At 36.3% G+C, this 24,874-nt stretch overlaps 1 protein-coding gene across 1 annotated transcript in view; it reads right to left on the reverse strand.

Moving 5' to 3' along the window:
* Window positions 1–24,874, reverse strand: part of Adamts19 (ADAM metallopeptidase with thrombospondin type 1 motif 19) — a 239,548-nt gene that overhangs the window by 52,128 nt on the left and 162,546 nt on the right. Inside the window, exons 17-18 of the mRNA XM_090331069.1 lie at window positions 3,674–3,831; window positions 787–940 (exon numbers count right to left, since the gene is read on the reverse strand). Coding sequence (XP_090187195.1) covers window positions 787–940; window positions 3,674–3,831 — 312 coding nt within the window. The remainder of the gene's footprint in view (window positions 1–786; window positions 941–3,673; window positions 3,832–24,874) is intronic.

Below are 24,874 nucleotides of genomic sequence, written 5' to 3' on the forward strand. Positions count from 1 at the left end.
CTCTTTGCTTATTCTCTCAAATATTTAACCAACTTTGATACAATAATATGCTAATTATTTTGTATTTCTCTCTTCTTCTCTTTTGGTGGCACTGGGGTTTAAACCTGGTGCTTGGTAGGATCGAATTCTACTACTTGAGCTATACTTATAGCCATATTTTTTTCTGATTAATTGGTAATAGAATCTCACAGCCTTTCCAGCCTTCTCTACAGTTGTTGTGATCTAAGCATTTCAGCATGTATACCTTTAAGATTTTATAGACATAATAGAGCCCACATATATTTAAAACTACTACACTGCAGATAAATACTATATATGCACTAAAATGGAAGAGCAATCCTTTTCTGTGTGCAAGTATTGGAGCTTGAACTTAGGATCAGAGTGTTGACCTTCAGCTTTTTGCCTCAAGTCTGGTGCTCTTTCACTTGAGCTTCACCTCTGCTTTTAGGTGATTAATTGGAGACAATGTCTAGTGGCTGGTTTAGAACTGAAAGGCTCAGATCTCAGCCTCTTGAGTGGCTAGGATTACAGGTATGATTTTTGAGCATCTGGAAAGAGTAATTATAGTCAGTGACATATGGAAAGATTAGAAGTAGCTTTCTGTTGTTCAAGTCAGGTTTTGTTACAAAGTTGTTTTTGTGACTAGCCTATGAATATGTCCTCAAAAAAGCTATTTCCAAACTTTTGTAGATTTTGAAATTATAATTAAGAGATTTGGGTTCTGTCTTAGTTATTCATGGTGAACTATTGCTTTAGACAAATTAAGTAAAGTATTAAATATCTTACCTCCTCCACATGTGGCATCACAATCTTCCCAGCCTGAGTGTGTCCACAGGAAGAGAGGTTCAGATGCTCTTGAGCTCTGATTGTCTGGAATGGGGTCTGATGGGATGGTGTATTCATAATGAAGACCATAATTCTGATCTTGAAACAGGAGCACCTATAGGAGAGAAATGAGACCAGTGATTGAATTAAAGTGGAACACCCTCAGTTTGGAACCAAAAAATAAGGAGATAATGCTTAAGATGACTGCCACTTATAGAGCACACCTCTAATTCAAAGCAGAAATATGGCATCATATTGCTATGTTAAAGAGATCTTACTTTTGAAAAGACTGAGATTATTTACCTGTGAGCTTAATACATCATAAGAAAGTGTTTGCTTGAATGTGGTCAGGTTCTGATTCATTTGCTTTCCTTCCTTCCTTCTTTCCTCTCTCCATCTTTCCTTTCTTTCTTTCTTTCTCTCTTTCTTTCTCTCTTTCTTTCTCTCTCTCTTCCTTCCTTCCTTCCTTCCTTTCTCTTTCTTTCTTTCTTTCTTTCTTTCTTTCTTTCTTTCTTTCTTTCTTTCTTTCTTTCTTTCTTTCTTTTCTGTTCATCTACCTACCTGTCTGTCTGTCTTTTCCAGATCATTTTATTTCAATATGAATCCTACAGTCCAATACATATGTAAGATAACTTCCATCTGGGCTGTATAGAAATGATAGTGGACATGTTTGTTTGATTCAGTCTGTATCTACAGTATAATAACAACTGTGGCCTTACTACTCATATAAAAAGAAAAGATAGTAAAGATGATTTTTGAGGTAACACAGATAGAAGACTTTGGAGATTATACTCCATAAACACAAAGATCTTCTAAGCTAATGGGATGACTCTAAAGTGTTATTAGTGTATATTAATTTTATGTAGGGATAATACTGGGATATTTCCACATTAAGCAAATCATTCTCTTTGTTCACACTCACCCCCTTTACTACCCTCTTATGACTCCCCCTGACCCATTTTCCTTTATAAACTTTGAAATGTATTAGAGTTTAATCTCAAGGTTTTAACTAGTTATGCAAACATTTTACTAATTGAACCATATTGCTATTGCTTTGTTTTAAGCCATTTTTTTTAAAAATAAGAGCTCCTATTTTTCTTGAGATAGGCTGGTACCATATCTCCCCACACAGTTGGGATTATATGCATGCCTGTAATCTGGAATTTTCACAGTTTAAGGGCCTTGAACCATGAACTTCCTAATATCTGTACCCAGATGTCAGTTGTTTACCCTGGCTTTCTTGTTTTGTTTTGCTTTATCTAATAATTTTAATGTGATTCATCATGCTATACATTGATGATATTTAGAAATTTCTCATCCCATTCTTTTTTTCATATATTTTTATTGTAATTAATAGAAGGGTTACATGATATTTGCCAGATAGGAGGTGCATGAATTCACATACATTGATACCCTGCCACCTGTTGGTCCCCATTTCCCTCCCCCCCCCACCCGCACCCCTCCTCTTGTTTTCCCCCCTTCCCTATCCAATTTCAAATAACCAAATATAAATATATCTGATATATCAGATAACAAAGTGAGATAATAGCCCCTCTTTAACAGCAGGTGGAGAAAATTTCAATTCAAATTGTGCAGAGATATTAAAAATGGTGACATATCGAAATCCAAATAAACATTCACACAGTGTTTCAGATTGGAAGTAGTGCAGTGTTTGGATTTTAGACTTTCACTAGTTGTATGGCTGATCTCTTGTCTTCTGTGGCATCTGTGCTAACTTCCTATCAAGTTCACTTCAGACTCTTGGACCTGCTTCCTCCCTGGGAAGAATCTCATTGTTCTAATCCTTTTCCTTCAAATTAGAGTGAAAAATATATTTTACCACTTGGTAAAAAGTTATCAGTGATTGTTGTTCTTAATGTACTATGTTATTTCTCTTCTCCTTTATTTGTCATTTAGTTAATCTCAAATTGTTACTGTATCTGATTTTGTTACCTGGTATATTGTATGTACATTTATTTGTTTATTTGAAATAGGAAAGGGAAGGGGGAAATCAAGATGATTGGGAGGAGGTGGGTAGAAGGAAATAGGGACAAAAACATGAGAAGGGGTATCAGTGTGAGAGAAGTAATTCACCTACTACCTGGTGAATTTAACTATAACCCCTCTATACATTATTCAAACAATAAAAAAGTTATCAGGCCAAACATTCAAATTTCCATAATTCTTCACAGGATTCCATTAACAAAGATGAGAGAATAGAATTGGGAAGTTGTGACCACTGTTGGACACATTTACACATTCCTTTCTCAGGCAAAATAACACTACCAGTGACATCTACAAACTCAGATGAAGTCCGTGTTAAAGGTACATGCAGTGCCATTATTTGTATATTATATAATTCTTTTAGACAAGCATTCAGGTTAGTTGACAAACGCTTTCTGGAAAAGAAAAAGAATCATTGGAAATACATCTCTTCTTTGAGCTTATTTCCGAAAACCTCCTGTTCTACTTGTAGTAATTACTATTAATGGGCATCATAATTTAAAACACAGTTTAATACATCTCAAATCTCACTTTTTTTATTTTTTCCTTGACAGTTCTGTGGCTTGAACTCCGGGTCTGAGCAAGGTCCTTGGGCTTTCTCAAGGCTAACGCTCTACCACTTGAGCCACAGCACCACTTCCTACATGTTTATGTATGTGGTATTGAGGAATCAAACGCAGGTCTTTGTGCATGCTAGGTAAGCACTCTACCACTAGGCCAAACTCCTAGCCCAAAACTAACTCCTTAACTTAATATCTATCTGACAATTGAAATATACAACATTGTTTCTAAAAGAAGTTAATAATGATACTGTATAAAGTATCATTAATTCTTTCCCTCGTACCAGAAGGTGTAAAGGTGTTGTAGTAGGACCTCTGGCGGAGATCTTCTCCCATAGTCCTCTTCTTATATAATGGATGGTAGTTCCTGCCAAATTGAATGCTCCAGAGTGTTCGATCTTCCAGTCACTATTAATAGACCGTTTGCCAGTGTCTCGGAGAACTACACAGACATTTAAAGATTTTAGAAATTGACAACATTTATCAACTGTATCAATATCAACTTCCTACCATTTCATTAAAAGGGATCACATCATACTCATTTCTAAAATCTGAGGTAACATACCCTGATATCAAAAAAGACATGCATTTTCAGGAAAAGTTTGTAACTATGGAAAATGCCACCAGTTCTGATACTGCTCACAATTTAGCAACCACATTTATGTCTGTTTTCTTCCATCTTTCTTGGACATTTGATACCTCTCTTTCTTATTTTAGCCCTTATTAATTTAGTCTTTGTTATCTCCAGTCTGTGTATCTGCATTTCTAGCCAATAAATCTATGGACACTGTAAAGTATTATACTGCTGGTATACCTTATGCATGCTCTATGTCTTTTGTCCATTGAGAAAACTGTGCACTTAAAGAAGGATCACTGAACATCTTGTTAACTAGAAGACCAAATCAGCACTGATCAAATCGGTACATATCACAATATAACTGAAAGGTAATTTAGCTTTTAAATAGACTCCAGACATTCTTTTTAACTTTTCTCCTTTGCAGCTTGTTATAAAGGTGGTTACAAAAAAGCTTTCCTCACCTATGGATATTTATGTATATACAGGATTTTTCAGAATAACTGTTCATATATATCTTTCTATTTTGACTTGATCACTAATAGTATTGGAGTATAGTTCATGATATGACAGTAATATCCCATGACTAATACATTGAAGATTCTTCCTCTCTTTCCTCCAAAGGGAAAAAAGTTAACTACTGACCCTCTCTTGTATGATTGCATTATCTTTCTAAAATAGAACATTTCATTAAAAGTTTCAAAATGATTTTATTGAAAGCTTTTTTAAACCAATATAATAAAAAGGTTTTATGACCTAAGCTGGTAAGTGATTGTTGATATTTACATAATCCCTGTCTATTGGATTTTGAAGGTGTCCATTTTTTTTTTTTGCAAGTCCTAGGGCTTGAACTCAGGGCCTGGACACTGTCCTTGAGTTTTCTCAAGGCTAGTGTTATACCATTTGAGCCACAGCACCAATTCCATCTTTTTCTGTGTAGGTGGTACCAAGGAATCAATCTTAGGGCTTTGTGCAAGCAAAGCAAACACTCTATCACTAGGCCACACCCCGGGCCCTGCGGGTTTCCATTTTTATGTTGCAGATATGAACAAATATGAGCAGATAAATATACTGTACTCTAATTACAGATACATGAATAGTTCTCTTGAATAATATTTCAAGCATGTCATTATACAGGTAAACATTGAACATTTAAAGATTTTAATAAGTAGGTCTTAGATGGACAGCATAAAGACTAGATCAACTTATACTTCTTTAATAGTGACTAAGTTTGCCCAGTTCTAGATATCTCCTTGGAAGTAACTTTGTCATGTATAGCATTTAAGCATGACTCATCAATTACTACCTAACAAGCATTGGCTATAACTTGGATGGTGATATTCAATGTTTTAGAGTCCTCATAATAAAATATATAGCTACCCACTGTGGGTTCTTAGAACTTATAAGGTAAACGGAGAGCCAGATATTCAGCCAACTAAAAAATAATTTGTGACATGTGAGGAGAGGCAATAAAGGATTTCCTGGGATTACTAGTGTTGGAAAAATTAACTAGAGGTCTAAGGAAAGAATAGAAAGAAGGCACAAGACTGAAAGAACCCTAAGCAAAAAGATCTTAAAGCTTCAAGAAGTCTCATCAGAATCAGGAAACCCAAGTGCCTAAAGTCTTCTTGCTGAAGCACTCTCTGACAAGGTTGCACAGGAAAGACATTGCCAGACCTTTTGAAGTTGGAGGTGTGATGAGGCTGCTATTTTAAAAAGGGTATAAACCTTAAAAGATTTTGAAAAATATTAAGTGGAAAATGGATGGGGAAGTTGCGAGAACATCCATATAGTAGCCCAACTAAGAGTAATAGTGGCTTGGAATAATGTAGTCAATTCATCCAGAAAATCATCTGAGGCCCTGAAATATCCCAAACTAGCATATTTCTTCTTTGAAATATGGTGATCTTGACATTAGAAATCAGAAAAAAAATATTGACGCTTATCTTCCATTGTGTTCTACAAATCTTAGATCTGGCTGTTTCCACTCCTCACCAATTGCAGATGAATCTTGTTCTCATCATGAGCCATTTGTAAACAATGTTGACCCCAAAGCTTTTGCTCTTCACCATTACAAGTAATTGTGGATATTCCATCATACTCTCCATTGTACCTGAACTTATCTTCATTTCTTTAAATTCTTATTTAAGACATTTGGAATATTTTCACTTTTCAATCTAAAACATTTATTTCAAAATTTTCTGAGAGCATAAATTATGTTAACTTAAGCTGTTTTTTGAAATGTATATGTTACAATGTGAATTTTAGTTCTTTAACAGAAAGAGTGAGCAAGAATGTGGCATATTGCAGATTTATCTTTTATTCTCCATAAAAATAAAATTTGTACACAAATAAAAAAAGAAAAGCAAGCAAGCACTATTTAGGAATGAAAATGAATATACTGCGCAGCTCCAAACTTAGATTTTTATATCTGCTGAAAATGAAAAAAAAATAAGATACCAGAAATAATGCAAGACAGAAGAAAATATGGATTGATAAAATAAACAAAAAATCCAAAGAAAACAAATCTTACACCTAGATTTTTTTGTATCTGATGAAAATGTCCTTCAATAACAAAGGCAAGGGCCAGGAGTTGGCCTAGTGGCACAGTGCTTGCCTAGCATGCACGAAGACGTGGGTTTGATCTATTAGTACCACATATATACAAAAAAGCCAGAAATGGTCTGTGGCTTAAATGATAAATCTCTAGTCTTGAGAAAAACCCAAGGACAGTGCTCAGACCCTGAGTTCAAACTCCAAGATGGGCAAAAAATACAATAAAATAAAAAAGCAAAATAAGTATGTTTTCAGAAAAAAAACAAGAAAAAGTTTATTGTTAGAAAACTAGTTGTACAAAAAATTATATTGAAGGATATTCTTTAGATTGAAAACATTTCAAATGACAGTGTGTCTATGTGAAAGATGTTGACAATAAAAGTGGAAAATATAGGTCAGAAGATGACACCAAGACAATAGGGACCAGCCTAGCTCTCTCCCACAAAAAGAGAGAATCAGGGAATCCCACGAGTCAACTACCTTAAGAAACCCACAACAACAAACTCAAGAAGCAACGGAGAAGGACACAAACTGGAAAAGAAATCCAGATAAAGCTTATATCCAACATTCTCAAGAATCTGCTCTGTTCCCAGGTCCAGATGGTTTCACTGCAGAGTTCTACAAGACATTTAAAGATGAAGTAATACCTATACTCTTGAAACTCTTCTGAGAAATAGAAGCAAAAGGAGCAATACCAAACTCATTTTATGAAGCTAATATTACTCTCAACCCCAAACCAGGGAAAGACCCAACAACAAAAAAAGAAAACTACAGACCTATCTGTCTATTGAACACAGACGCAAAACTCCTCAATAAAATACTAGCCAACAGAATCCAGCAACAAATTAAAAAATTATACACTACGATCAAGTAGGCTTTATCCCACAGATGCAAGGCTGGTTTAACATTTGCAAATCAATCAATGTAATACATCATATCAATAGAGCTAAGGATAAGAATCATATGATAATTTCTCTGGATGCGGAGAAGGCATTTGACAAAATACAACATCCATCCATGCTGGAAGCACTAGAAAAAATAGGAATAAGAAGTACATTCTTTAAAATAATTAAAGCCATATATGAAAAACCTACAGCCAGTATTATACTAAATGGTGAAAGACTGGAACCATTCACCTTAAAATCAGGAACTAGACAGGGATGCCCACTCACTCCAATTCTCTTCGATATAGTGCTGGAACCCTTAGCCAGAGCAATAAGGCAAGAGAAGGACATGAAAGGAAACCATCTAGGGAAAGAAGAAATTAAACCATCCCTATTTGCAGATGACATGAACCTCTACTTGAGTGACCCAATAAGCTCCACTCCCAAAGTCCTAGAATTAATAAACTACTTTAGCAAAGTGGCAGGATACAAAATTAACCTTCAGAAGTCAGTAGCCTTCTTGTACACCAATAACACACAAACAGAAAATGATCCTATTTGCAATAGCCCCGAAAAGAATAAAATACTTAGGAATTAACTTAACCAAAGATGAAAAGGAATTATTTAATGAAAACTATAAAAGCCTAACAAAAGAAATTAAAAGAACACTAGGAAATGGACAGACAACCCATGCTTATTGATAGGGAGAACCAATATAGTGAAAATGGCTATACTGCCAAAATTGATATACAAATTCCCAAAGACATTCTTTACTGGAATAGAAGGTACAATCCAAAGGTTCATATGGAATAAGAAAAGACCTAGAATAGCCAAAACAATTCTAGGCAAAAAGAGCAATGCTGGTGGTATTACAATACCAGACTTCAAACTCTGCTATAGAGCCATAATAGCAAAAACAGCATGGTACTGGCACAAAAATAGACCAGAAGATCATGGCAACAGACTAGAAGGTCCAGAAATAGAACCATATTCCTATAGTCAACTTGTATTTGACAAAGGAGCCAAAGATATACAGTGGAACAAACACAGTCTATTCAATTATTGGTGCTGGCAAAGCTAGGCAGCCACATGCAAAAAACTAAAAATTGACCTTAGTCTTTCACCATGCACAAGCATTAACTCAAAATGGATCAAAGACCTCAATATCAGACAGGAAACCATGAAACTGCTATATGACAGGTTTGGACAGACACTGGAACTCATAGGCACAGGCAAAAGATTCCTGGACAGAATCCCAGGGTCACAACAGATTGGAGAGAGACTTGATAAATGGGACTACCTAAAAATAAAAAGTTTCTGCACCAATAAAAGTACAGCCACAAAAGTAGAGAGACAGCCAACCAACTAGGAAAAGATAATTTACCAATAATACACCAAATGCTTAATATCCAGTATATACAGGAAACTCAAGAAACTAACCCCCCACCCTGAACCCAACAAACCATTCACTAAATGGGCAAAGGAACTAAAGAGAGACTTATCAAAAGAAGAGATTAAAATGGCAGAAAAGCATATGAGAAAATGTTCATCATCCATGGTCATAAAGGAAATGCAAATAAAAGCAACCCTAAGATACCACCTTACCCCAACAAGAATAGCCAAGATTTTGAACTCAGACAATGACAGATACTGACAGGGTTGTAGAGAAAAAGGAACCCTACTGCACTGCTGGTGGGATTGTAAGCTAGTTCAGCCATTCTGGAAAGCAGTGTGGAGGTTTCTTGAAGAACTGAAAATAGACCTTCCCTACGATCCTGCCATACCACTTCTGGGCATCTACCCTGAACATCATAACCCAAGATATGATCAAGAAACATGCTCAGCTTTGTTTATCTCTGCACTATTTACAATAGCTAGTCAATGGATACAATCCGGATGCCCTACTGCAGATGAATGGATAATGTAATATTTACGTACAATGGAATTTTACATAGCCAACAGACAAGATAAAATAATGGCATCTGCAGGGAAGTGGATGAATCTAGAGTGAATTATGTTGAATGAGAGAAATCAAGACCAAAGGAACAAAAGGCTCATGGTATCCTTAATATATGGCTATTAGATCCAAACAGTACAAGAGCGAGGACTCAAAGGTTGCATACCCAATGCTATGGACATGGTACTGGAAATATAAACACAACTACATAGACGTAAAAACTTATGACTCTATAGACATAATGTTTTATTACATAGATTAATATGTATCTATGACATACAAACCCTCAGCCTAATTTTGATTGTGTTCTAAAATCTAAGTGCCAGTGATTGTATATAGAGAGTCCCTTCTTGAATACTTGTTTGTTAAACACATCATTTGAAATAAGATGTAAAATCAATATTAATAAATTCTTTAATTAAAAAGTGGAAAATATTAAAATGATAGCTTTTAGCAAATGTATATATAGTATAACTTTAAAATTAAATGGTTATAGTGTATTTTTTGTCTATACACATATAGAAATAATGTAACTATATTAACAGTGGAAATATATCAGAAGATAAAAAGGGGTTTGCATTATATACCAAATGGGATAATATAATTTAAAGGGAGACTTTAACAAATTAAAGTCTTTCACCTAGACATGTGAAGGGGTATCAATGTATGTGAATTAATGCACCTCCTATCTGGAAAATATCATGTAACCCTTCTATTAATTACAATAAAAATATGAAAAAAAATTTAAAAAATGAAATGCACCTAGAAACTGCTGTAGCAGCTCAATGAAATATAAAACAAAAACTGTATTTGTTAAATAAAGGATAAAATTAAGCATGAGTATATAGGTAATCTAGTGAGAAATGGAAATGGAGAAATGGCACAAACCAGAAATAATGAATTGTTTATATATATAATAAACTTACATATTTAAATAAATATTCTATATAAACATACATATTTCTATGTTTATAAAAATAAAAATTACATATGTATATGTGTGAGTGTGTGTATATGTGTGTATGTGTGAGTGTAGGGCTTGAACTAAAGGCCAGCATGCTGTCCCTAAGCTTCTTTGTACTCAGTCCTAATATTATAGCAATGAAGCTTCAACAGCTTCATTTCTGTTTTTATTGGTGGTTAACTGGAGAAGAGCATTTCACAGACTTTTCTGTCCATACTGGCTTCAAAACAAGATCCTTGGATCTCTGCCTCCCTAGTGACTAAGATCACAGGCTTGAGCCACCAGTGCTCTGCCTATTATACTATTTTTAAAAAGATTATGGAAATGGGTGAAAAGACAGAAGCTTTCTGGTTAAAGGAAAGGATCCAACATGTTTGGGAACTTACAGTACTTGTATTATTCGTTTTTGATGAGTCTCCAAATTACTTTCCATCATACCTACACTAATTTCCATAGTATACATAATACACACTGTCTAAAGATTTGCTTCTCCTGGAACAGTCCCAGCGTTTGGTTTTGCTTTCTTGAGGACAGACATTGGACTGAGACAAAATGAAATCTCAGTGTTGTTTTGATTCTCATTTTCTTTTGCTAAAGATGTTGAACATTTCATCTATTCATTGGTCATTTGTACTTACTTTGAAAACTGTCTACTCAGTTTATTCACACATTGATTGGCTTATGTGTTCCTCGGTGTTTAATTTCTGAACTATATTCAGAAATGTAAAATATGTATTCAGAAACACTTTCCTGATTACATAATATATAAAAATATACAATTAAATTATATATGTTTTCAGAAATATTTTTCTCTATATAATAATCACTTTTGGATAATAATCATTTATGTGGTGAATAGTTGGCAAAGAATTTCTTTCATTCCATAGGTTTCTGCATTTGGTAATTGCTTTCTTTGCTCTGCACCAGTTGACAGATTTGATGAAGTGCTAGTTGTCAACTCTTATTCTCATTTCCTGAACCGTTGGAGTCCTCTTGAGAAAAGTGGTGTTAGGACTTCAACTGGTTCCAGGACTTGTGTTTTCCTATCGTGTTTTTAAAGATTCAGGTCTCAATTTAAAATCTTTTATCTATTTTTAATTGTTTTTTGTACAGAGAAATAGAAGTATGTATATTTACAGTTTTTGCAATTGGGTACCCAGTTTTTCAAATATTATCAGTTAAAAAGGCTGTCTCTTTTTTTCCCAATGTGTATGTTTAGTGCCTTTCAAAATTTTATTTGTAACAGGTATTCTTTAGTGTTTTTTCCTCTAAGATTTTTATAGCTTTCATTTTATAGGTTACATTCATAAAGGTCTTTCATCTCCTCAGGTTTATTCTTAACCTTACTTTCAACCTATTCTTAATTTCTTTGACAGATTGTTTGCCTGATATTCTTCCCAACCTCTTTGTTATGAAGAAAAATTACTGATATTCATATGGTGATTTTAAGCTGAAATGTTCTGCAAAGTTAGTGAAAAGGAAGTTATCAATTACTAAATATAGCAAAAAAAAAAACCCACCTTTCTAAGTATATAGTCCTATGTGTAATGCAGATCTGGAAATTTCCACTCAAAATACCCAAGCCAACTATTGGGTGCATATATATTGTGTGCTTTTTTTCTCTTAATCTCAATTTATTATATATAATATAGAGTATATAATATATTTATAAATATATATAATTTCTAAAGATTATTTTATATATACATAAAATAAATTGAGATTAGGAAAAAAAAGCAGTGAAGCTGTTCACTGGGGCTGGCAAGCAGGCTACTGACTGCCCTGGTGGCTAGTTACTCATTAGACCCAAGGGTTGATTGTAAGGCCTTGGGAAGACCTCCAGGTCCACTTCAGGCCTGGTGAGGAGGCAAGCAAAACGCTAAGGAGAGAAAACACCAAGATCCCTGTAAGTCTCCATCAGCCAAACATGAATGCAACTGACTTACTGTATTTCAGAAACTTGGAGAACACTTATGGAGAGCTCAAAACTAACAAGCAAATCACATTTTCCCACAGAATTGGATTCCCAAAGGTGGAAGAGATCAAGAAGAAAAACCAGGCACTAAGACCTTGTCATTCCTTAGAAATCATACAGAAATACCCAACTCTGGAAATGGCGCAGAAAGATTGCGGCGGTTCAGTTGGAGTCTTTCTGAGCTCTCGCCAAGATACCAGTTTTGGCAGCGTAGGGGACAGTACATACCTCAAATCGAGCCTAAGTAAGCTTTAGTGACACACAGATCTCAGTCACAGAGGAAAAAGGCAGAAATCCGGCACAAAGAAGACAGCGGGGACCAGTTCCAGGCGCTCAGAGTGGCCCCGGAGACAAAGCGGCTCTTCTGAATCTGAGCAGCAGTGCTTCTTGGTGCCTTCACCCACTGGCTGCAGACAGAGCCACACAGAGCCTGCGGGAGCCCAGAGCCAACACCCGGCTGTGCACGGACCTGCCAGCTTCACGGAGCCAGAGAATCCAGCAATTTGTGAGTACCACCAAGAAGTTTCCACTTCTACTCGTGGATCGGCATTGGGAGGGAGCCCCTCCCCCACAAGCTGAGCACAGCTCCATCTTAACTACTGGCAATGACCCAGGCTAAAGCAATAGGAACCTGAGAGGTGGTGCTGGCGACACCATCTTTCTTACTGGCAAAGGATTTCCCAGAGATCCCTTGGCCGGAAATCCGGCCCCAAAGCTGCTGAAGTCCATCCCCTGTGCCAGCCACAAGCCTGGTAAACAAAACCCGCCCGCCAATCTTTCAGCTTCTTTTTCCCAAACAATCAGATCTGAAAAACCTCATAGCCAAATCACAAGAGAAAAAGACTTTCTGAACTGTTTAGATCCCGAATTTAGTGGAGACACAAGTTTCCTATCCTGCCCCCCCAAATATCCTGAAGAAGACCCTTTTTTTAAAAATTCTTCTTTTGTTGTTGTTGTTCTTTTTCTTTGTTTGGGTTTTTTTTCTTTTTTTTTCTTCTACCCCTTCTTTCATTTGCATTTATAGGTGTTCATATTTTATCTTTACCATCCTACCTACACTTTTTTTTCCTCTTTTCTCTCCTGCATCCCTCTGTCACTGTGGTTGTTCCTGGAAACATAGTGACAGCTCTGGGTACAGTCTGAATACAAATGATATCTACATTGATACAGTCAACTGCTTTTTAATCTCCTGGTCTCAACCCTAGTATTTCTTAAGTAAGATCTCACAATAGTGAGGAAACTCCCCCCACCATTTTCTTTCTCTTTTCTTTTTTTTTTTTCTGATTGATTTTTTTGTTGTTGCTCTTTTTGCTTTTTTTGTTTTTCTTTTTTGTTTCTCTGTTTTTTTGTTCTGTATGCTTTTTTTTTTGTGCTTGTTGTTGTCTTACTTTCCTTTTTTTTCTTTCTTTATTTAAAAATTTTCCATCATTGAAATCTCCTATATTTACTTGCTTCTTTTCTCGATATATTCTTCTTATTACCCTTCTTACTTTCATAAGTTTTATCTAATACTTTCCAAACTTTGTACTCAAATACGCTACCTGCTAATCAACTTATCCTTACGCTATAACTTTTCTTCATTACTATAATAATCTTACACTCCTACGTTATTCCTCTTTACCACCCCTGATCTCTCTCATACTATTTTTCTATCTCTGGTCCTCCATTCATCTTTCAACCCTTGTAATGCATGGATCTACACTTGATGACTGTTGAGCAATACTGTATATCTAGATGTTCAATGATACTCTAGCACCAGAGGGGCTTAAATACAATAGATATTGGATTGAGAGGCTTATTGTTTTGGTCATAAATCGGTGACCAGTGGTTGTATTAGATTGGTCTGTAAGTATACAAAAAGAAAGAGTGATAATACCAATCAAAAATTGTGAACATCTAGTCTCTGCCAGCTAAAGAGGTCGAGATTGGTTACATCTGAAAAACTGTAATCATGTTTACTATTAATCGTGCTCCCATTTTCAAATGGGCAGACTAAGAAACTCAAGAAAAATGTCAAATCAAGAAACAACATCCCCCACCCAATATAAACAGACAATGGAACAGTCACTGGCAAACCTACAGGAGAGTCTTCCAAGTGCTTTACAAATGCAATTGATAAACATCTTTAATGAAAAATGTGAAAACATAAAGAAAGAGATAAAGGAGGAAGCCATAGTTAAACAAGAGGAAACCATAAACAAGGTGATAAGTGAAAAAGGAGAAGCCATAAAGGAGGCCATAATAAAGGTTTTTCAAAGAAAACTGGATGAATTCATAGAAACCACAAACAAAAAGGTGACTGAACTCCAGCAAATGTCCAAAGAGAATAAAGCTACTGAGCAAACCACTCAAATGGAAATCAAGGAGCTAAAGAAATCCTTACATGATCTAAAAGAAGAGACACAAGGCATCAAAAATGAGCAATTAGAAGCAAGGGAGATGAAAAATAAAGTAGATAGCTTTGATAGCAGGTTCAACAATGCAGAAGAGAAAATTTCTGGGGCTGAAGATAATTTAGTTGTTATGGAGAAAGAACAGAAAATGAGTCAATCCAAATCTAGAAAATATGAGAGAGCGCTTCAGGAGGTCTAAGATACAATTAGGAAGCCTAATTTAAGGCTAATTGGTATTGAGGAGGGTCTGGAGAAAGAGGTCAATGGTATTGGAAATATACTTCAAGGAATCATCTCAGAGAATTTCCCAAATATCCAGAAGGGCAGGCCCATCCACATACAAGAAGCTTTTAGCACCCCAAACAGACCTGACCAGAAAAGAACATCCCACTGCCACATTGTAATCTGAACTGGATCAATAGAAACCAAAGAAAGGATCCTAAAGGCAGCCAGGGAAAAGGGATCAGTAACCTATAAAGGCAAACCAATCAGAATAAACCCAGATTTCTCAGCAGAGATGATGCAAGCAAGAAGTGTCTGGAAGCATATATGTCATGCCCTTAAATCAAAAAATTACCAACCAAGAATACTGTACCCAGCTAAACTCTCATTCATAACTGAGGGAACAATAAAAACATTCAATTCCAGGGAAAAGCTGCAACAATATGTAGCAACAAAACCAACACTACAGAGAATTCTCAAAGATGTTCTACACATACAAAACCAAAATAAATGCAATACAGGGAAAGAAATGGCAACTAAACAGCATACCATATAAGGACCACAAGAACGTCAAGACACAGGCCCTAATAAAAGCTTTTAAAAATGGTAGGAACAAATAAATATCTCTCAATCCTAAAGCTCAATATCAATGGATTTATCTCTCCATTGAACAGCATGGACTGTCTAGTTGGATCAAAAAGCAAAATCCATCATTCTGCTGTCTTCAAGAGACACATCTTACCCCAAAAAACAAACATTTTTTGAAAGTGAGCTGTTAGAATAAGCTCTATCAAGCTAACGGCCCCCATAAAGAGGCTGGAGTTGCCATCCTCATATCAGATAAAATAGACTTCAAACTAAAATTAGTAAGAAAAGACAAAAAAGGTTACTACATACTACTAAAGGGCTTTCCTCCAAGACGACATAACCATCTTAAATATCTCCACACCTAATCCTGAACCTCCGATATTCATCAAGTAAACTTTACTTTCACTGAAACCATACATAGATTGAAACACAGTGATTGTTGGTGACTTTAACCCACCACTCTCACCTATGGACAGATCAACAAGGCAAAAACTCAACAGAAAAACCTTAGAACTGAACAACTATATAGACCAACTAGATCTAACAGACATCTGCAGAATATTCCACCCAGCAACAACACAATATACGATTTTTTCAGCAGCACATGGAACATTTTCCAAAATAGAGCACATTTTAGGCCATAAAACAAACCTGGACAGATTCAGAAACACTGAAATCATTCCCTGCATGCTCTCAGACCACAAAGGCATCAAATTGGAACTGAACACACATCTCCACCAACGAAAACCTTGTAACTCATGGAGATTAAACAACACATTGTTGAATCACCAATGGGTCATCGAAGAGATCAGAACAGAAATCCAACAGTTTATGAAATTTAACAATAAGGAGCACACAAAATATCAGCTCCTTTGGGACACGACAAAGGCAGTACTCAAAGGAAAATTTATAGCTCTGAGTGCCTACAACAACAAGTTGGAAACTCGCAAACCAACAAGTTAATGTGTCACCTTAAGCTCCTGGAAAAAGAGCAACAAACCAACCCTAATCCCAGTAGAAGGAAGGAAATTATTAAAATCACAGCAGAATTAAATGATTTGGAATCCAAAAAAACTATAGAAAGAATCAACAAAACAAGGAGTTGGTTCTTTGAAAGAATTAACAAAATTGACAAACCCTTAGCAAACCTTACCAAAAAAAGAAGAGAGCATACCGAAATAAACAAAATCACAGAAGAAAATGGTAATATCATGAAAGAAATTACCAAGATACATAGTATCATGAGGGAATATTTCTCAAACCTTTATGCCAACAAATTTGAGAATCTAGAAGAAATGGATGAATTCCTAGCCATATTAATATACCCACACTGAACCAAGAAGAACTGACCCACTCAACAGGCCTATTTCAAGCACTGAAATAGAAATGGCAATAAGAGACCTTCCACCTAAGAAAAGCGCAGGGCCAGATAGATTCACCACTGAATTCTATGAGTTCTTCAAAGCAGAACTCACACCAATACCTTCAAGCTCTTCAACGAAATTGAAAATGAAAGTTCTTTACCAAACTCATTCTATGAAGCCAGTATAACCCTCATCCCCAAACCAGACAGAAATCCATCAAAGAAAGAGAACTATCAACCTATTTCTTTGATGAACATCGATGCAAAACTTCCCAACAAAATACTGGCTAACCGTCTACAACAACTCATCAAAAAAATTATACACTATGATCAAACTGGATTCATCACAGGGAGGCAAAGCTGGTTCAACATACGCAAATCAATTAATATAATTCAACACATCAACAGGAGCAGGGACAAAAATCACATGATTGTCTCAATAGATGCGGAAAAGTCATTTGACAAGATCCAACACCCCTTTATGTTAAAAGCTCTGGAGAAACTAGGAATCCAGGGAAAATTCCTCAATATAACAAAGGCTGTGTATGACAAACCCACAGCTAGTATTATACTTAATGGCGAAAAGCTAAAGACATTCCCTCTAAAATCAGGAATGAGACAAGGATGCCCACTCTCTCCACTCCTCTTTAACATAGTACTAGAATTCCTAGCCAGTGCAATAAGGCAAGAAGCAAGCATAAAGGGGATCCAAGTAGGGAAAGAGGAAATAAAACTATCCCTCTTTGCAGATGACATGATTCTGTATTTAAAGAATCCTATAGACTCTACTTCTAAGCTCCTTGAGCTGATTCAAAACTTTGGAAGGGTAGCAGGGTATAAAATTAACCCTCAAAAATCAACTGCCTTCCTTTACAACAACAGTGAGAGGAACAAGGCAACAATCAGGAAAGCAACTCCTTTTGCAATAGCCTCAAAGAAAATAAAGTACCTAGCAATTAGCTTAACTAAGAATGTAAAGAACCTTTTTGATGAAAACTTTAAAACCCTGAAAAAGGAAATTAAAACAGAAATAAGGAAATGGAAAAACCTCCCATGCTCCTGGATTGGAAGAATCAACATCATGAAAACGACAATCTTGCCAAGGGCTATCTACAAATTCAACGCAATACCCATCAATATCCCAATGGCATTCTTTAAAGAAATAGAAGAGGCAATCCAAAATTTCATATGGAATAATAAAAGACCCCATATAGCAAAAACACTTCTTAGCAGAAAGAACAGCGTAGGAGGAATTTCAATACCAAACTTTAGACTCTATTACAGAGCAATAATTATCAAAACAGCTTGTTACTGGTACAAGAACAGGCCTGAAGACCAATGGAATAGAACTGAGGACGCAGATATTAAACCACAGGCCTATGGCCACCTAATCTTTGACAAGGGAGCCAAAAAAATACAATGGAAGGAAGATAGCCTCAACAAGTTGTGCTGGCAGAACTGGTTAAGCACATGCAGAAAACTAAAAGTTGGATCCTTCTTTTTCACCCTGCACTAGCAATAACTCCAAATGGATCAAAGACCTGGAGGTAAAAGCTGACACACTAAAACTTTACAAGAAGGAATAGGAGATACACTAGGCCTCCTTGGCACAGGTCAAAACTTTCTTAATAAAGACCAAGAATCTCAACAAATCAGAGAAAGACTGGATAAGTGGGACTGCATTAAACTGCAGAGCTTTTGTATGGCAAAAGGGCATAGCTTGTAAACTAATTAGGAAGCCTACAGAGTGGGAGAAGATCTTCACCAACCACACAACGGACAAAGGCCTCATATCTAAAATATATCAACAACTCAAAAAATTGAATCACTCCAAAACTAACCTCCAAAGTAACAACCATCCCATTAAAAAATGGGCCAAAGACTTAAAGAGAGTCTTCTCTGAAGAAGAAACAAAAATGGCCTTTAGACACATGAAGAAATGCTCAACATCTCTGGTCATAAAAGAAATGCAAATCAAAACAACTCTAAGATTCCACCTCACTCCAGTTAGAATGGCCAGGATCAGGAAAACTAGTAACAACAGATGCTGAAGGGGATGTGGCCAGGAGGGATCACTACTACACTGTTGGTGGGAGTGCAAACTCATTCAACCATTATGGAAAGCAGTATGGCAGTGCCTCAAAAGGCTAAACATAGAGCTTCCCTATGACCCAGCAATTCCACTAGTTGGCATTTACCCAACCATCCAGAAACTAGGGCATACTAAATCCACTAGCACATCAATGTTCATTGCAGCATTATTCACCATAGCAAAGATATGGAACCAACCTAGATGTCCCTCGGTTGAAGAGTGGATCAACAAGTTGTGGTATTTGCACACAATGGAATTCTATGCTGCTGTCAGAAAGAATGACATTGCCCCATTTGTTAGGAAATGGAAAGACTTAGAAAAAATCATATTAAGCAAAGTAAGCCAGAATCAAAGGAACTTAGGCTCAATAGTTTCCTTCATTCATCATAACCAGTAGAAACCTTGGGCTCTAATAACAAAGATTTGCAATAGAGCAAAAACTTCATACATAAGGCCATATAGTATGAAGGTAATTGAATGGACCTCTATATAACGAATGATTGCTGTCCTTAAGGTGCTATGTTATCTCTCATGTCTTTTGCTGTTCCTTTGTTATCTCATATTGTCACAATATCTCACTTTGTTATCTGATATATTGGATACATTTGTATTTGGTTACTTGAAATTAGACAGGGAAGGGGGGAAAACTAAGAGGGGGGTTGGGGGGAGGGTAATGGGGACCAAGACATGTGGAAGGATATCAATGTATGTGAATTAATGCACCTTCTGTCTGGCAAATATCATGTAACCCTTCTATTAATTACAATAAAAATATATGAAAAATAAAAGAAATACCCAACTCTTCATTGATGTAGAATCAGAGCAACTGCTCACTTCAGAACCACTCCTTGCATGTCTCAATTCTGTGGTACATACAATGAATTCTTGCCTCCATTTTCCCTCCTGAAAGTCTTAATTCTTCTGTTCCTCTACTTATGTTCTTCATGCACAAATGCTTTCTTACCAGGAACAAGAGTTTTGGTGTTGGTAAAAAAACACTCATGTGTGTGTAGTGATTGGTGTGACTTTTCCTTTTTTCTACAAATAAGTGTGTCATCTAGATCCTCTGCTACCCCTTCCAAGGCCACACAAGTTTCTGAGGGCTGATTTATTCTGCTGTTTTATTGTTTGCCTTTGAAGTAAAAAGACACCAATCCCAGTTTGTCTTTAAGAACTATCTAGGGGCTTCATGTTGTGACCCAGAACCCAGCTCCCCTCAATTCCCATTGTATTTTCTGGGAGGTTTGAAAGAAGACCTGAGATTTGGACATTATGGAGAAAGTGTTAAAGAGAGAACAAAACAAAACAAAATCTTATTTACACAGAAGAGGAACACATAGTATACCAAAATATACCATTTTTTTATCTTGTGGTAGGTAATAAATGTAAGTATGTACTGTTTTCTAAACTTCAGAATATCCATTTTATTTATGAAATATTATGAGTTATATTTTAATAGCTTCTGGAAATTTATTTTCCTGTGGTACAAACGTTTGTACCTACATTTTCATAATGGGTTCCTCACAAAGCAAAAAAAAATATTTCTGGACTCCTTAGGGAGAGGTCATGATTTCCTAAAAAGTCAAAAATAATTCCTCTCACTTTATTTTTAGAATTTTAGTTTACTTTTTGATTTGTATCACTAATCTATTATTTTTTTGCCAGTCCTGGGCTTGAACTCAGTGCCTGAGGACTGTCCTTGTACTTTCTCAAGGGTAGAGCTCTACCACTTGAGCCTCAGCACCACTTCCAGCTTTTTTCTACGTATGTGGTTCTGAGGAATTGAACCCGCGTCTTCGTGCATGCTAGGCAAGCACTCTACCTCTATGCCAAACTCCCAGTCCCTCACTAATCTATTTTAAGGTAAATTTTATGAGGGCTACCAACAACGGGTCATAGTTCAGTCCACTGCATAACACTTGTTTAAAGAGTATTTTTACTGATGAGTTTCTTCCGCTCATAGCAATTATGATGAAAATTCTGTCAGTTTTTCTTTGTTAAAATTTTAACAAAGAGTAGCCTGGCACCACGTTGGCTCACTCCCATAATCTTAACTACATAAGAGACAGAGATCTGAGGACTGCAGTGTGAAGCCAGCTTCGGCAGGCAAGTCTGTGAGATTCATTTCCAATTAAATACCAAAAAGCTGAAAATGGAATGGTGGTTCATATGGTAGAGTGGTAGCCTTGAGCACAAACACTCAGGGACAGTGCCTAGACTTGAGTTCAACTCTCAGTATTAGCACACACACACACACACACACACACACACACACACACACACACACACATATGCATAGTAAGCTTTTTGAAGCTGATTTCTTGAGTTTATATAATTTTCAGACTCAAATAACTTTCTGATGAATTGATTTGCTATTTAAATTAATTTGTGGATTTAAAAATTATAGTTACTTAAGAACAGTGCAGGAGGAATTTCAATACCAAACTATAGACTCTATTACAGAGTTAGAGTAACCAAAACAGCGTGGTATTCACACAAGAACAGGCCTGAAGACCAGTGGATAGAACTGAAGACCCAGAAATCAACTGACAGACCTATGGCCACCTAATCTTTGATAAGGAAGCCACAAAAATATAATGAAAGAAATACAGCCTCTACAAGTGGTCCTGGCAGAACTGGTTAAACACCTGCAGAAAACTAATGTTGGATCCTTCTATGTCACCCTGCACCAAGAGTGACTACAAATGGATCAAAGACCTCAAGGTAAAAGCAGATACACTGAAAACTTTACAAGAAGGAATAGGAGATACACTGGGTCTCCTTGGCATGGGTCAAAACTTTTTTAATAAAGACCCAGAATCACAACAAATAAAAGAAAGTTTGGACAAATGGGACTGCATTAAGCTACAGAGGTTTTGTATGGAAAAGAACATAGCTAGGAAGGTAAATAGAATATCTTCACTAGCCATACAACAGACAAAGGCCTCATATTTAAAATATAGGTACAGCTAAAAAAATTGACTCTCTCCAAAACAAATCTTCAAAGAAAAAGACATTCCATGAAAAGATGGGCCAAAGACTTAAAGAGAAAATTCTCTGAAGAAGAAATAAGAATGACCCATGAAGAAATATTCTGTTCGACATCTTGACCATAAAGGAAATACAAATCAAAACAACTCTGAGATTCCATCTCATTTCAGTTCGAATGGCTGTTATCAAGAAATCTAATAACAACAGATGCTAGTGGGGATGTGACCAGGAGGGATCACTACTACACTGTTGGTGGGAGGGTAAATTTGTTCAGCCACTATGAAAAACAGTATGGTGGTTCCTCAAAAGACTAAACATAGGGCTCCCCTATGACCCAGAAATTCCACTAATTGGGATTTAGCCATTCATCCAAAAACAAGGACATACTAAATCCACTAGCACTGTTTACCATAGCAAAGATATGGAACCAACCCAGATGACCCTCAGTAGATGATAGTATCAACAAGATGTGGTATTAATACACAATGGAATTCTATGCTGCCATCAGAAAGAACAAGATCACCCCATTTGTAAGGAAATAGAAAGAATTGGAAAAAATCATATTAAGTGAAGTAAGCCAGACTCAAAGAAACATAGGCTCCACAGTTTCCTTATTTGTAATAATTAGTACACCCTAGGACTCTTCTAGCAGAGGATTACAATAGCTCAAAACCTAGATACATAAGGCCATATAGGATGAGGCTAAATGAAAGGATCTCCAGGATATGGAAATAAGAGCCATATAATGTGCGATTGTTGTTCTTAATGTACTAGGTTTTTTCTCATCTCTTTTGTTGTACCTTGGTTATTGTCATATTGTTACAGTATCTTATCTTGTTATCTGTTATATTGTGTATATGATTATTTGTTTATTTGAAAAATGAAAGGGAAGGAGGGAAAAAAGATGAGGGGAGGGAGGTGAGGGGTGGGATATGCGGAGAAAAACATGAGAAGGGGTATCAATATGTGTGAAGTAATGCAACTATCTGGAGAATATAATTGTAACCCTTCTATTAATTATAATAAAAATTATAGTTTTTTAATTCTCCATTTATTTATGACATAAATATTCATTACACCTTTGTTGCCAAAAATTTAAAGGGGTTTTCATTTTTCTATGTCCACATAGAAATTCATCCTCTATCATTCTTTCTTTCATCCCCAAGCTGGTCTCTTCAGCCTAATGTTTATATCATTGAGCAGTAATAGAAACATTTATTTTATTTCTCATTTTGAGATAAACATATTCATGTCTCCTCTCACATTGCACTTACAGTGGAAGGCTAACCTATTAGAGTCAGCATTTTCCAAGGCCATAAGCTTTGTTATCTGTGCACAGAATTTCTTTGGATTTCTAAATCTGTTACTAGGATTAAGATGCCATTACTAGGATTTTAGATGCAGTCGAATATTCTGGCTTTCTGTTTTCACTTTGCTTTTAGCATCTGGGGTTCCTTTAATTACTTCCTATTCATGGTTGTTATGGGCTGAATGCATATGTCCTTCTATAAGCTATATGTTCAAACTCTACCCCAAAGTGGGGAGAGTGGGAAGGAATTAGGATTACATGAAGCTATTAGGGTATAGAAGCAAAATGTGATTAGTATTGGTAAAAGTCCCAGGAGAGGAAGAAAAAAAGGAAGGAAAGAAGGAAGGATGGAAGGAAGGAAGGAAGGGGAGGGAGGGAGAGAAGGAGGGAAAGAAGGAAGAGAGAGAGGGAGAGAGGGCAAGAGAGAGAAAAAAGGAGGGAGCAAAGGAAGGGAGGGAGGAAAGGAAGGGACAGAGGAAAGGAAGGGAGGGAGATGGGGAGGAAGGACAGAAAGAGAAGGTGTTGAGGAGGGAAGGAATGGATTTGTAAATATTAGTTAAGGAAAAGGACCTGGGACAATGGTGGATTGTCTGGGTTTTACAGCAGGGTCCCATATAGTGATCATTGTATCTTTGTAGGAGAAAGAGACATATATGAACACAGAAGAGTCAGTGTGGTTGCAGGAGTGGGTATTGAGATGATGTTACCACAGTGGCTGGGAGCCACTGGAAGCTTAAAGATGCAAGGTTTGTGTTTTGTCCTAGTTACCAGAGATAATGTGGCTCTAAACACACTGTTTTTGGCCCAAAGAAACAGATTTTGGATTTCTGGTCCAGAAGAGATATATTTATTGTTGTTACCTTTAATATCCAAAACTTCGGCAGTTGTTAGGAAACCACAGGCCACTAATCCTATAACATTACCTTACAGTGTGGGTAGGGGTAGAAAGGAAGAATGAATTTTTATCCTGGATTTCTTATTTGGGACTTATTTTTCTACAATCTCTATAAGACATTTGAAACCATATATAATACAATAAACAACTCATAATCATGTAAAGATGAGGTGAGATTTCCTAGGAAGGGAGAGGTAAGAAGGTAAAAGAGTGAGAAGGGCCTGATCCTGAGCCTCACCAAATGGGAAAATTTGGAGACTATGAGGAATTTGAGAGCCATGAACAGAAATCATGAGGGTATCCTGTGAGGAAAAGGAGACAAAAGGAGGATGTCTAATGAACTAAGAATGCAACCGATATAAATGTTGTTTATAGGTCAAGTAACTTTCTGGACTTTGGTGACTATTAATTCATCATCAAAGAAAGAATTGGCTAACCTCAAAACTATAACAAAACAACAAAACAAAAGAAACCCAGTGACTGTTCAGTGAGGGAGAAAACCAAGTTTGAATGGTTGAGAAAACTAGAAGGTAAGGAACTATGTCCTATTTGTAAAAGAGTATTAGCCACACTTATCACTTTATTACAACATAATAGTTACTTCATTTGAAGCATCTGAATTCCTTTATACCATGGAAGAAATAAAACATGATCAGGTATAGTAGTCAATAATGTTATTACACCAATATATTAACCCATCTGGTGTTCATCGTCTTCAAAAT

Source organism: Megascapheus bottae, chromosome 4, assembly GCF_031878675.1.
Source record: "Megascapheus bottae isolate mThoBot1 chromosome 4, mThoBot2.hap1, whole genome shotgun sequence".
NCBI lineage: Eukaryota > Metazoa > Chordata > Mammalia > Rodentia > Geomyidae > Megascapheus > Megascapheus bottae.